Raw genomic sequence first — 13908 nt, 5'->3', positions numbered from 1 at the left:
ACCTCTCTGACCTTGCTCTGCCACTTTCCAAGCATCGTGCTTTCCCAGAACTGCCTGGGCAGTTCCAGTCCTCCAGCAGTGCCTGCAGTTTGCACCATGCCCTGTTGTAAAGCCTGTCCTTGCAATGGGTATGTAAGGCTGATGCGAAAGTGCCATCGGCTCTCCCTGCCATTGCAATTATGACAAAATAATTGTCACTGCACAACACTCCTGTCACTAGCAAAGCAAGAAATACTCTGAGTTTTAAAAATCAGGGAGATAGGCTTTGTATCTTTGCCAAAGATGCAAGTATTTGGATATTGTATTTGTCCATGCAGGACATATTTCTTATATCTTGGATTCCTTCAAATTCTGTTCATTGAATCTGGGAGTTCTTCACTTCCTGTTCTAAAACCAACAAGATTTAAAGCACTGTTGTTCCCTGCCTCAGAAATGGCTGCAAAATTAGTGGTGAATGATGCCGTTCAGGAGCTCAGCTGCTCGGTCAGACCTGCCAGTGCAGCTCCATGCACGTTAACGGACCTTTCCCTGTGTAAATCATCAGAATGCTTCCCCTGTTGTTCAGAAAGCAACATTGGGTGTTTCAGGCTGCAAAGCCTGTATGTAAAGTAAATGCATTGTTATTTAAAAGCAATTCATATTGTTGGGAAGCCCAGGCAGGTAAGCTGATTGGTGGGTAAGCAATGGAGTGTAATAGCCCTGAGAAAACTGCTGTGTAATAACAGCTTTGATTCCTTGCAGGATAAAGCTGTATAATGTTGCCATCCTTCCTGTACCTTTCATGTGTACAGCACTTCATATACACTAAGTGTATTACTTTGTCATCTGGACTGATATCTGGTTTGATCCTCCTGGGCTTTGCTAGCCTGCTTGTGAGAAGTATGAAGTTTTCCAACAAAGTTTTAGGCTTAAGGTAACATCTAAATTATAGATTTCTGAAATCGCCTTGGCAGTGTTTCTTGATAGGCTGCTTTTTGAGCTAAGCTGATAACCCATCTTGCCACAGAGCTGCTTTTTTCTCCTTGATACTGAATTGCCTGTATCATGCACCATTAAATCTGACACACTTTATCTGCAGGTTGGCTGTGCAGAAAAGGAGAAAGTCCAGCATAAGCTTGGCAATCTCACGGTAAAGTCAGCAGCAGGCTGACTTTGCTGCACCTGCTCTACCGGCCTATTATCTCTGCCATTTGGAGAGCCTGGGTTCTTCAGCACTGTACATTTTTTTAAGGGGCTGTGAGTTACTGACACTAGAAATGTTATTGCAGAGGGTACCCACATAAAGCTGCTGGAGAAAAAAAGTTCTCTGGAGAAAATGATGTCATTGTGATTTGATAGAGAAGAGGGAAAAAGGAAAAATATTCTATGAAAGTGCACAGCAGTCAGGAACCCTGCATGCATTCAGTAATACAACCTTCCCAAAAGCACTCCCTCTGTAAAGTATGTATGTATATTCTAGCACTTGGATTTCTGCTGTTTGTACTGGAAAATATAATTTTTGTGGGCTTTTTCAGAGCCTTAGGGAACAATTCCTGAGCCAGAATAACTCACGGTCTGGTCTTTTCCTGGTGTTCCAGTTCCTGGAAGACAGAACACACCATGAGAAGAGCAGATGTCACTTTATTTTGGTGCAATAAGCAGCTTCCTGAAGCAAAGATACAAAAATTGGAGCTAGGAAAACATAAATACAAAGGCAAATGCCAGGAAATACAAGATTTCTGTACTAATGAGGTTTTCAGGTCCAACGAAAGCAGCATACACAACTCCTCAGTCTTTCTTTCCTCGAGCTGGTTGGCTGGTTTTTGTGCTAGACAGGCGAGTTGGACAGTTTAAAATCAGAGGCCAGGCTGGGTACAGAAAATCTGGCAGCTCGCAACTGTTTCTTTCTCATCTGAATAATCTCCCCTTCACTTTTATGCCTTTAGTTGTTTCCAGCACTGCAAGAATTACAACATTTCTCTTTGAAATATGACCTGGCAGCTAATTCTTGGTATTACTGAGCACCTCTCTCTCCTCCTCATGTCAGCAGGAGTCCTACATCCTCATCATTCCTCCAGCTAAACTCTACATTCCTGCCTGGCAGGATCATGAACACTCAATTCTTTCCCTAATGGATCTGGAAACTTGCTATTTTCTTTACTGAAATCTTGGTTTGCTGAGGGGAGGTTTTGGATGTGACACACCAAGGTTGTTAATCACCTATTTTCTTACTGCTTTCAAGAAGGAGACGGGCACTTACATAGAAGAGGCTATTAAATAGCTTAGACCCTCGTTCAGACTAGCCATGTGGAAGAGGGCTTTAGATACAACCTGGCTCTACCTCCATGCAATAAAATTGCTGTCCAGGTAGAACGATGGAGCCTGCTATCTCCATGTTATTAGGGAACTGGGGCAAAGACTGAAAAGCAGTTTGCCTAAAGTGACTGTGAGCCTGCCAAGTGTAGAATCTTTATCTTTCAAACACAAGTGTTTTAGCCTCATGATTCAATTTTCCCTTGATGCACAGTCTGACGCATCTTTTCAGTCACTTACTCTGCACACAAGAATTGACCTTTTATCATTTTTGGTTGTAAATCAGAGGGTGACATTAAATGCTTAGGGTGGTTCTCTATGAAGTGATTGTTTCACTGCTCTGCAAGCTGTGCTCTAATTTGCTCCATCTATCCAAATATGTGTCCCATTTTGATTAAATGAGTACTTTTGTCAGTTTATGTTGCTTCAGCTTTCACTCAGAATGTGCTTGCTTCTGTGATGTTAGCAGTCTTTTAAGAATTGTAGTGGGAATTTATATATGCATAGATAAATATACACACACGCATATTCACATACAGAAAAAGTACGAAAACGTAATTGCAACTTTCAGGTAAAACACATAGAACATTTTGGCAGGCATTTGAAAATTGATTTTTTATAAAATATTCAGGAAATACTCATGTTAACGGAGATTTTAAAATATGTTCCCTGCTGGGAATTGATAAATGTTACAAGCAACAAATGGATTCATTTGAAAACAGCATCTCAGTGTTATACAGGTGAAACATTATTAAAAAGCTGCAACAGGAACAGAGGAAAGTATTAGGAGATCTATTGTACAACAAACAGCAATGGCAACTCATATGTACTTTATTATGTTCTCTTAGCAATTTTATGCCATTTCCTTAGATCACAGCAAATGGTTGCTTTTTCCCTTTTCTCTCTGTTTACTGGGAGTTGTATGTTCCTGACTGGTTGCTCCTTCCTGCACCACGAATCCCTTTAAACCCTGTTTGAACAACGACGGTGATGTTTCATGTTTGCGTTAGCTCTCCATGCGTATTGTTTTTCTTGTGCACTAAATCACTAAAATTCTGAATTGCAATTCCTGACAGGCAAATTTTAGGAGGATAATGAAATATTTGCTATTCTTCATGAAACATCTGGCAGGGCTCTGGCAAGATCAAGGAATTAGCAAGAGTTGCCACTTACATGCTGTATCTGACATTTTTGTTATCCTTAATGGAGTCCAAAGCATATGCAAATCAACCGCATAATGAGTGAGGTTAAGCAAGGTTTTGGATCTGGTTCCATATGGTGGTAAAAACATAATTGATCAGAATGTTTTGAAATATATTGAACACGAGTGTTCAGCTTTGTTTTATCTGAATCTCATTATGTCTGAGGAAAGATTTAGGGTGAGGGCAGAGGCTGAAGTTTTAACTGGATCTATTATTGGTTATCTGTGATCACACATACTTCATCAGATGTTTCTGCCATAAGCTCCACTTCAATTTGCTTTAAAAGCAAGATAGATGTTTTTGACCTTGCCTTTTCTGCTTTTTATTATTATGGGTGTATACTCTCTCTCTCTTCCCCCCTCCCTTCTTTCTTCCCCCTCCCTTTCTCTCTTTTGTAATCATGGTATTGACTAAGCACCCTTGGTCTCCTCAGGAAGGGTTAGAGAGCAGAAGTTAGGTATCAGCCTCACAATTTTTTACACTGCAGAAATTTCTCAGATCAATTTTAATGAACATACCTAGAATGAGATGCATAACTTTTGAGGGGATTATGATTTTACAGATTTCTGTTGGATTCATTTCAAGAAACCTGGGATACAGGATCTTGTAGAGATGAACTTACTTTGAGAGGTGGCCATGCTGACAGATGTCCATCAAGCTGGAAACTCTTAGGCTTAAGCATTTTGTCATCTTGTTGGCCCTGAAATTCAGAATTTTCAGAATGCTTCAGAAACTGTTTTCTGTGAACCTGAAGCTGAGATTTGCCTTTCCTTAAAGGCAGAATCCAGTGGTCAACCAGTTATCGATCCCCTACATGATGCTGTACCCTCTCCACTCTCTGGAGACTCCAGTGCCTGAGTCATCTCATCCTTTTTTACCAGAGCTCAGTGCTTTTAGTCCTGGTCATTGTTTACCGCTTTGAAGACACATGATTATGAAAGATAAAAGAGCTATGCAGAAGGGTTTCTGGAACAGTCATTCTTTACTTTAAAAAATTCAAGAATGAGTCAGGCTCATGTGGAACAGGAATACGTATTTCCCTACAGGAAATCTGAGATCTTACCTTCACTTTTGCCACACAGTTTTGCTTTTCACTCCTAGTTTAAGTTCTCAAACAGCTGGTGATAATGCTTTCTGTTATAGGCAACCATTTCTGCCTGGCAGTTGACCTTCCCATCTTTCTCAAGTCCTACCCATCCTAAGTCTCCCTTCTGATGACCTGCTGTTTTGTCAACACTCAGCTGAAGGCTAGAGGCAAAGAAATGGTTTGCTTTGGTCAGAAGCCAGCTCTTTCTCTGTGGTTGCTTCCACTTGAATGCAATAGCATCAAGGTTCAGTGATCATCTATTGTTATCTCTCTGATACCTGTAGGAGTATCTCCTGAGACCTCCTATGGCTTGTAATGAAAACTGTGCTCTGAATACAGAGCAAGTGATGCGATTGTGTGGGTGTAGAGATGTGCTGGGGTCTGAGTGTGTATGTATATCTACATGTATGTGTGTATATTATTTATCTGTCTATCTCTTAGGAAAGATAGATAAGGGATGGTAATCTGCATATTTACTTGCACACACACACACATGCATCTACCATATATAGAGAGATTCTCTGAAGCATCAAAGTGGTTATCAGCTAAAAATAAATTTTCACAAAGAGAAAATAGTAAACATGAGGTTGTTTTCTCCTCTAAGGGGCATAATGGTGGGAATTCAGTCATTTACAGCAGTTTTTATTTCAGTCAGGTACTTAGATGTGCATCTGTTATCTGGTATGCAAGCAAATATTTGCATACATGGTTATCTGTATGAAAAAATACCATGCTCATAAAATATATATGTGGCTAAAATACAGTCTGGAAGAGTCTTGGCTATCTTAAAACATTTTGCTTTCAGAAACCCTAAATCCTTTAAGTCGCTCAGAGACAACTAAGGGATATATACATATGGAACTTGGACTTTTGAAATTAAATATATAGAGCCAATTACAAACTTGGATGAAGTCAGTGGAATGATATGAATCAGCACCAAGGGAAACAAGAACCCAGGATTACCTGCATGCCTCTACATTATTTATCCTCAGCAGTGCAAACTTCCAGCATTTAAGCCAAAATCTTTCCACATTTCTTTCCTCCTTACAGCACCAACATCTGAATTACTGGAAGCACCCAAAAGCAATTACAAGGATTCCAATAATCTTTCTGTATTACAGTGGCTGGACTGCTAAGTATCATCGATAACTTGATTATCATTTTGAAAAGAAATTGCTTGGGGTAGGGGCTCTGGGAGAAAAGCTCCCAAACACTTACAAATCATATTTTCACCAACTCTTACATTATTCAGTGTCCTAATGAGTTCCAGTAGTCCCATACAGGGCTGTTTGACTGCTCACATTTCCACAGGAAACTTAAGCTGTGCAAAGTCAAAATGTTATCAGTTTTGGAAGCATTTCTTTTGACTCTTAATCTCAGAGTGAAACCCAAGCCTCTGGCAGTGCTTCCTGGTGGATATTACCCCAACCTATTTTATGCTACCCATCTTTTATTTCCAGCATTTACCTCCCATTTTTAATGAATGTAACAAGATTGCGATGGATCGGATTTTTAATACTTTATTGCTAGTTGCTTCATTGGAGCTGGCTGTAAGTTTCTGTTCAGCATAGGAATACAAAATCTGTCCAATGGCTGCAGAACATACAGATGAGGTGTTTCACAGGTACTTGTCATCCAAGAACTTCTAATTGATTTCAACAGCAAAAGGGGTTGTGCTGCCTGCATTCTGGCCCAGAATACATGTTGTGTGACATTCTTCTCTTAAATAAACACCAAGTTTTAGTGCAATATGGATTTGAAAAGCAAGACAGCTTAACCCAGGCTCAGTCTTCCAACAGTGCCTGATTATATCCAGTGTCTTATAAAGGTCTTCAACTTGCTTAAACTTGATTTCCAGGTGTTGAGCTCTGTTTGAGAATTTGGCCCAGTGCTGTGCAGATATAGGCAGTCAGAACTCAGATTTTTTTCAAGGATGACTCATGTTGTCAGGGAATTGACGCAGAAACCAGTGCTGGATGGCATTTTTAGGTGAATGAACTGTTCCCCAGTTGTGTGGAGTGGCTGAACTTGTCACATCAGACCAAAATTTAGCAGGTTGCATGCATGAACTAGGGAAGGGAGAGAGGAAGAAAACATTTTTGGATTCTGCACCACCTGTCATAGCTCCATTTCAGGGCTGATTTGTATCTGTACAAGGCAGTTGCTTTTATTAATGCTTACAAGCCCACAGCTATAAGAATGCAAAAGATGCATTGTTAACGCTGCACTGATATATGGACTGGTTCTCCATTAAGAAGAAATTAATGATTGTTCATAGGACCAAATCCACAGCCTTTGGCTTCTCACCAGCTTTTCCATCCTGCAAATCTAAAGATCAGCTCATATGATTTTTATTGGTTAATATTAGAAGACAGCCTGGATTTGACAGAGATATCTGGAATCTAGGAAGGCCACATAACCTTCAAACAGGAGAACACCCAATTGTCTTCCACCCAAACTCATCTTTGATGGAAGAATCACAGCTGTACCAGTGACACCCTGTAATTCAATTAAATGCAATTCCTCCTATTCAGAAAAGGGTTTCAGTCTCCCAACCATGTGTAATGAGAGGTGCGTACTCAACTTTTTCACTATTATTGCAGCAGTTACCAACCACCTTCTCACCAATAAGGAGAATAGAAACAGTCATTTCTTAGAAGACTGTCAGTTTCTGATGAATACAAGTAAAATGCTGTCCAGGGCTAAATTGTTGCAAGCCTGAATGAACATTAGGGGACAGTGTTGGCCAGGAGTCAGCCTGTTTCATGCTCTTCATGTTCCTTCTATTTACAAATCGTCTTCCCCTCTCTTAAACGATAAAGCCCCACTTGCTCCTTACTTATCTAACTGGTGCACCAGACATCCATTTTTAATCTGGCCAAATCAATTATAAATATTACAGCCTGCAATTGCCCTGGGAACTCCTGAAAAACTAATTAGTACAAATCTCACCAATGAATTACACCTTTCTCTTGGCTATTTGCAGCAGGAATAAAAAGAAAGAAAGAAAAAGAAAAAACTACACTCAAAGAGACCAAACATCTCTCAGCCATAGCAAACAGAATTCAAGGCAGTGGTTAATTACGTTCATATTGTTCATGGAAGGATGGGCCATGATGGGCTGAAATCCAGGGCACCTGGCATTGCCTAGGGCTTAGCTTGCGTTTTCTTAGGAGATGTAAGATCTAAAAGTCCTTGGCAAAGAGTCTTTGCAAAAAAAGCGATCTTATGGGAGCCTACAAAGTTCATATAATTAGTGTTTACTGTGTAGCAGCAAAGGAGGCAAATGCAATAGTTCTTTAAGCTGGAGCCATCTTGCATCAGTGCATAGCTGATTCCCTCCCTTAGTGAGGTCGGGGACTAAACAGAGCTTGTCTGGCTTTTCTCAGGCAGAAAGAGAAGCCAGGCTGCTGTCTGGGGAGCTCATGAATTGCAGAGATGAAATTGGAAAGTCATAGCAAGGTGTGCACCACACCTTGTACCAAGTGAATCAAAACACAGAGGGCAGACTAAAGGCCTTCTTTGTTGGCATCTTGTTGCTGTAGTGTATTTCTTGCACCAGGTGTAATTACCTAAAAGCATCATAGTTGTTTCATTTATCTCCTAAAATTATCCTTTATGAAGCTATTAAAGGCAGAATTGTACTCTGGGCTAACTACAAATGTGGCTGCTTTAGATTCATTTTAGATTCCTTACAAGACTTCAGAAGCAGTGTTCCTGTAAAATACTTTTAATAAAACATATGAATTCCTCAAAAGCAAAACTGTACAAGATCAAACACCCTTTTAGATTTGGTGACATAGATGGAATTTTTATGTCAAAAAAAGGAAGGGCAAGACAATCCCAATCCACCCCAGAGGGCATAAGAGCTGCAGGAGATTTTACTTACCAACACGTAGGCAATGCTCCATATAATTGGTACAGTTTTGGAAAAGGAGAGATTCCCCGTCCACACAGGTGATATAACTGGCCAGGGAACTTGGTGGTGTCTCCAGTCTCTGTTTGAGTGGAGAAAAGAGCACCATTATTTCAGGTGAATGCTGTAATTGCTGAGAATGTGGCCTGTTTCTGTCAGAAAATCCTTTTTATTTTCTGTTTTCTCACAGTAAAATGTCTGGTATCTTGGACATTTTCAACTAAGCCATTTCCTGACTTATTTCTATCTATGAACTCTATTATGGACGTCCTTGGCTCCATATGCACAGCTATATCCCTGTATTGGACAACTTCCAGTGGATTGGGACATATCATGACGGAGAGAAGGTTTAGGGGAAGGAGAGAGTAGGGCTATGGACAGGGTAATTATGCAGCTACCAGGATGTTATTTTTCACTGCAGAGAGAAGATAAAGATATGTTTGTTTGTTGATACATCTTCACAGGGAGTCATCAGTATATCCATGACCAGTGGTGGTCCCCAGCCTTGGGATTTTCTTCCTTTTTGTCTGAAGCATTTAACTACTTGCTTCCTAGATTTGCTCTGGCAAAACTGTAGCAAATTTCACAAGAGTGAGCTGAGCAATATGTATTAAAAAGAAAAAAGAAAAAAATAAAAAAGAAAAAAGAAAAAAAAAAAAAAGAAGTTCAGTTTTCTTCCCTACAATACTGCAACTTCTAGGCCAGTCAAGTGAAGGTCAAGCAGCAAACCTGAACAATAGTCACAGATTCCCTAAGAGGGACAGTTGTCAGTGCCCATTCTTTCCAGAAGAAAAGATAAAACATTCTATTTTGAGCGATTTAGTAGAATATACACAGAGCAAGTGACCTGCCACACAAACAAAATCTAAGTGAAAAATTCCAAGAAATTACTTCAGAAATATCTAGTTTTTCCCAGTGCTCTGGGAGTGTATGCACGTACATCATGTCGCTATATCCTATCAGCCAGAACTATAGGCTGTGTTTTCTGATGTGCAGTTCAGCAGGACAGCTGTCTTACAAGGTTTTTGTCCAGCTGTGAGGTCGGCTGACTGAGAACGGGGGGTTTGTGCAAAACACCTGAAAGAATTGTTTCCCAGCCATACATAAAAGCTCCAGTTATATGGACATACAGAGAAGCACAGAACTTGTCCTTTTCCTCATGTTAAGTAAGAAAAAAAAAAAAAAAAAAAAAACACAAAACAAACAACAACAACAAAAAAACAGAATTATTTTACAGTGTACCAAAGCCTGCTTTCTTTCTAAACCCAAGCAAACAAACAAACACACCCACATACAAAAGCAGAACTAATTAAGATCAAGTCATATCTCAATAACTATGCAAATTAAAAATCAAAACAAAGAAATTCTATTTATCACATCATAAAGTTGCAAATTGCTGTTGTGGCTCCCATCAGCTGCAATAGATGAGGGCTATGAGGCTGTAGGTTTTGAATTAGTAGATCAACCAACACGCATACATGTTTTATTGTGATAGCTGGGGGATTGTTGGCTGTAGATATATTAACAGCTTTCACTCCCCCTCTTCTGTACTGTGTTCACGTTCAGTGGTATTCATAGACTATATTTGTCTTGGAGTTCTCTAATGTAATGCCATTGGTCTTCCTCATTGTTTACCTTCTGTAAGACAACATCATTATTCTTTGGTAAATCTGTTTCTTGTCCCTTGGGTGTTTTATTTTGTTTACTTTTTATTTCTTTTTTTGTGGGGAGAATTCTTTTGCAGCTTTTAATAATCACATTAAAACCAAACAAAAATACCAAGAACCTGCCCCTAACAATAACCTCTTTTTTTGAAATGAAAGAAAACCATGCTCTCTGCAATTGTATGCAGTTGTCTAGATGATGGCATTTCTGCTCATTACCATTTTTCACCATTTGCATTATCTCCTAGAGGAGCTGGTCTTTGCGACGTGGTGGAGCAGCATGCAATGACTTTGGCAGCTTCATTAGTGGGGCTCTGGCTCCCCAGCAATGCTGTCTGCTGCCTCCTCTCCTCTTTCACAAGCGACTCTAACCTGCTGGTTTGAAATGACCCATTTGTATTGCTTTGGTTTGTGTTTTATATCTTTCTGCTGCAGAAAGTGAATTATTGGGATGGAAAGTTCCACATGGAAGAGAAATGTAGCTGGTTTGTAGAGGTTGGTAATGTGATACAGAGCCTCTCAATTTTTAAGTCACCAGGGTGATTGCAGCCTCTCGTTGGCAGCGAGACGAAGTTGATGCCATCTATTTGCTGTTTGGTAGCTCATTATGTGATGTGTGGTGGTGGCATTGATCCAGTTAGTAGCAAGTATCAATCCAAATCGGAGAAGCCACCACTTAGGTCAGTGCTAATTGGCTTGCTCATTCACTGTCACAGCAAATAATCAAGGCACGGAGCAAACTGGGAAGAAAGGCATCTTTCTTGACCTCTAAAGATGGTCTAGGTACAGCCTTGCATGTGGTGAACCTCTCTCTGCAGTGTATACTTGCAACTGTTGAATCGTCACAGTCTTAGTGCTTTGTATATTGTATTGGTAGGCAGCATGGCAGGAACTATCTTGGAGAGTTTCTGAAGGGCATTACAAAGGTTTTATTCATAAATACTTGCTTCCTAAAAACTGTCCTGTAAGTCTTCAATGTAATGAAATGCTTGTTTGATGTGATTTTCTTTTTCATATTCTGATGGTTGACTTCCAGATTTTCCTTCCATAGTAAAGTACTTCTGTGCTAGAATTCATTTTCCTCTTTTAGTCAGAAATCCAGTCCTAAAATCATTTAAGTCATCAAACTCAGAAGGTTCTCTGTTAATGGGTTTCCTAGGTTTAAGTAATAATGGTGATTTTTTTTAACTGTTATCCTGTTAATGCAAATGTTTGACATTCAGTTCCTAGACTGCAAACTGAATTGTTCCATCTGTAAAATAACAGTGTGTTGAGTGGCAGCTATGCTCTGTCTCAATGGCATCAGCAGCTCCTCCCAAACATACAAGTGCAATGTCGAAAGTGGATACACTCAGGTCCTTTTTGATTGCAAGTCATCAAAAGCTTATAAAGGAAAAATCTGGTTCCCCTGAGTTTAAACAGCTTTGAAAATTATCGCAGGTACTTGGTATCATGGTAATTCATGCCATACTTGCATCTTCAAAAAAAGAAAAAAAGCAATCAAACCCACTGGTCAGACTCAATATACTGAGACTACTGCTTGTTGCTTTTTGTGCTGAGAGAATTGTCCTGGTTTGTTTTGTTTCATGTCACATACTCAATTTCAGTATGAGTTCTTCCTGACCTAGATTTCTGGGCAGACTGAAGTGGAGCCAGAAACTGTAAAAGTGCATAATTATTCATTTATTTATTTTTAAGCTGTACAGCTCTATTAAGCTTTCAGAGAATCCTTTATACCCTGCCTTTGAAGTAAACTAAGCCAGAGATCAACCAGCAAAGTGGGTTGAAACTGCTTGTTTCTGATTGCAGAGTAGTCTGTATACAGTTAAGATCTGGAGACTCGAAGCTAGGAAATAGTTATGCTTTTTTTTTTTTTTTTTTTGCCTTTTTTTTTTTTTTCTTGGATTGCGGAGAAGAGAGGAAAGAGATCAATACATCCAAGAGCAATACTTTACACCTTTGGTATGTTCTGAAACCTCAGATGCTGGCAGTGCTGTGAAACAGCTGAGAGCTGGAAGATTATTCCGGTTACTGACATGTAAATGAGCAGACCACACATTAAATCTGTGTATACTCCATCTGCCAAGCCATTCATTCTTCCCAACTTGGGACAAATTAGAAACTCTGGCCCAGTGGCGGAAGATTATTATTCCTTTCCCAGTCCCCCAAAGCAATACATTCTCCTGCTTTGAGTCTGATTGAAAACACTGACCTGGAGGTGAAAAACACAGTATCTGTCCCCCTGATTCATCCAGACTCTGACCTAGGCAGCCCTGAAACCACAGGCTGCTTTCTAGTCTCAAAAAATTACCCAGCTGCCCTCCCGGACTAAGGGCCAAATTGGAAGTAGACAGCTAGATAGGAGAAAGACCCTATCCCCCAGAGCCATCGGGTCTTGTGGTTACAGTTCTGTCATAAATATTGCATTAGACTAACTTAATAGAAAATGTATTGAAAGTGAACATGTAAAGAAAGCCTACAACCATTCCTGTAAGTAAATGGCAGGAGGCTAAGATGGTATAACCTACCCTTCTGAGAGACAGACAAAGGAGCTGTGGCATCTGTTCAAGAGTCTCTCTTCAGCCATTCTGACTTGCTTCTGAATTTGGCCTTTCTTCAGTAAGTCGTGCTGTCAGAGCCTTTTCATGCTCCTTCCAAAACACGAGCACTCCTGGTATTTCTGCCCACCTCGGAGTCGGTGTGCTCCAAGTCCCTAGAGCCTCTGTTTTCTGCTTGTTGCTGCCTCTTGTTAGCAGCGCTCTGAGCTTGCACAGAACAGGAGGCAAAGATGCCAAAGCACTTCAAGCACCTGGATTACTTAGATCTTACACCACATATGGAACTACAGCGAGGTGGATGATGATTAAACCAGCAACCTTGTGGAAACTGAATACCGCCTCCTCTACTGCATTTCAGCTGCTTTAACCTTGTAAGTGCCTTGAGGCAAGGATGATGCTGTCTGTGTATAAAACACTCTACATTAGCAGTAGCAGTAATAACAATAATAGTGCATTTCTCCTATGGGTTTGGTAAGTATCACTCTTCATTTTACAGCTGGTGAAACAGACACAAAGACACACAGGATCTTGCTTAGTGCCATCTTATGCTCCATTAGCAGAGCCAGGATTGAACCCAGGAAATGGATTTTCTTGTTCCTTGCTCTTACCGCTAGGTTACACACCCTCCTTTGATGACATCCAATCTCTCTTGTGATTTTTCTGCAGAAGCTGCAGCCACAGCAGCCTGGAGACTGATGATGAACCTCCTTGTGTGGAAGAAATCGATTATAATACTGACAGTTGTTCTGATGGTGAAGGGGACTTCTCGGAGCTAGACCAAGAGATCCAGGAGTGCCTCTCATGGGAGGAAGCAGAGGCAGAAGATGAAGGAGAGACCACAGGACAGACATGCAGCTCCAAGGCTCTCAGGAGGCTTTACATTTCCAGCCAGCCAGCATCCAACAGTACGGCTCTCCCTCTGCGTTCAACACCACTTGGGGTGTACAGTGGGTTTGAGGGCAGCCCTGCGTAAGCAAGGCTTTGACTTGCAGAGCAGTAAGCAAATGAGCTACTGCTTGATATCACCTGTTTGCCAGCTTCAGCACCCTTCCCAGATGTTGCTCCAGTTCTGCATGGAAAACTGACTGTGTGTTTGTGGAATTTCTATACACATATATACTAAGAACAACTTGCACTTTGTACAGAAGGCAGAGAACATCATCCTTTCCTAAACAGATTCCCCACTTCC

The 13908-nt window shown here is 40.5% G+C and overlaps 1 protein-coding gene across 1 annotated transcript in view; it reads left to right on the top strand.

Annotated features, from left to right (window-relative positions):
• Positions 1–13692, top strand: part of AGBL1 (ATP/GTP binding protein like 1) — a 265954-nt gene extending 252262 nt beyond the window's left edge. The window contains exon 23 of the mRNA XM_032195002.1: positions 13386–13692. Within this exon, the coding sequence (XP_032050893.1) occupies positions 13386–13692 (307 nt within the window). The remainder of the gene's footprint in view (positions 1–13385) is intronic.
• Positions 13693–13908: the final 216 nt, after the last annotated feature.

Source organism: Aythya fuligula, chromosome 11 (assembly GCF_009819795.1).
Source record: "Aythya fuligula isolate bAytFul2 chromosome 11, bAytFul2.pri, whole genome shotgun sequence".
In the NCBI taxonomy this organism is placed as follows: Eukaryota; Metazoa; Chordata; class Aves; order Anseriformes; family Anatidae; genus Aythya; species Aythya fuligula.
Note: the sequence above shows the minus strand (reverse complement) of the source record. Positions and strands in the feature narration are given on the sequence as shown.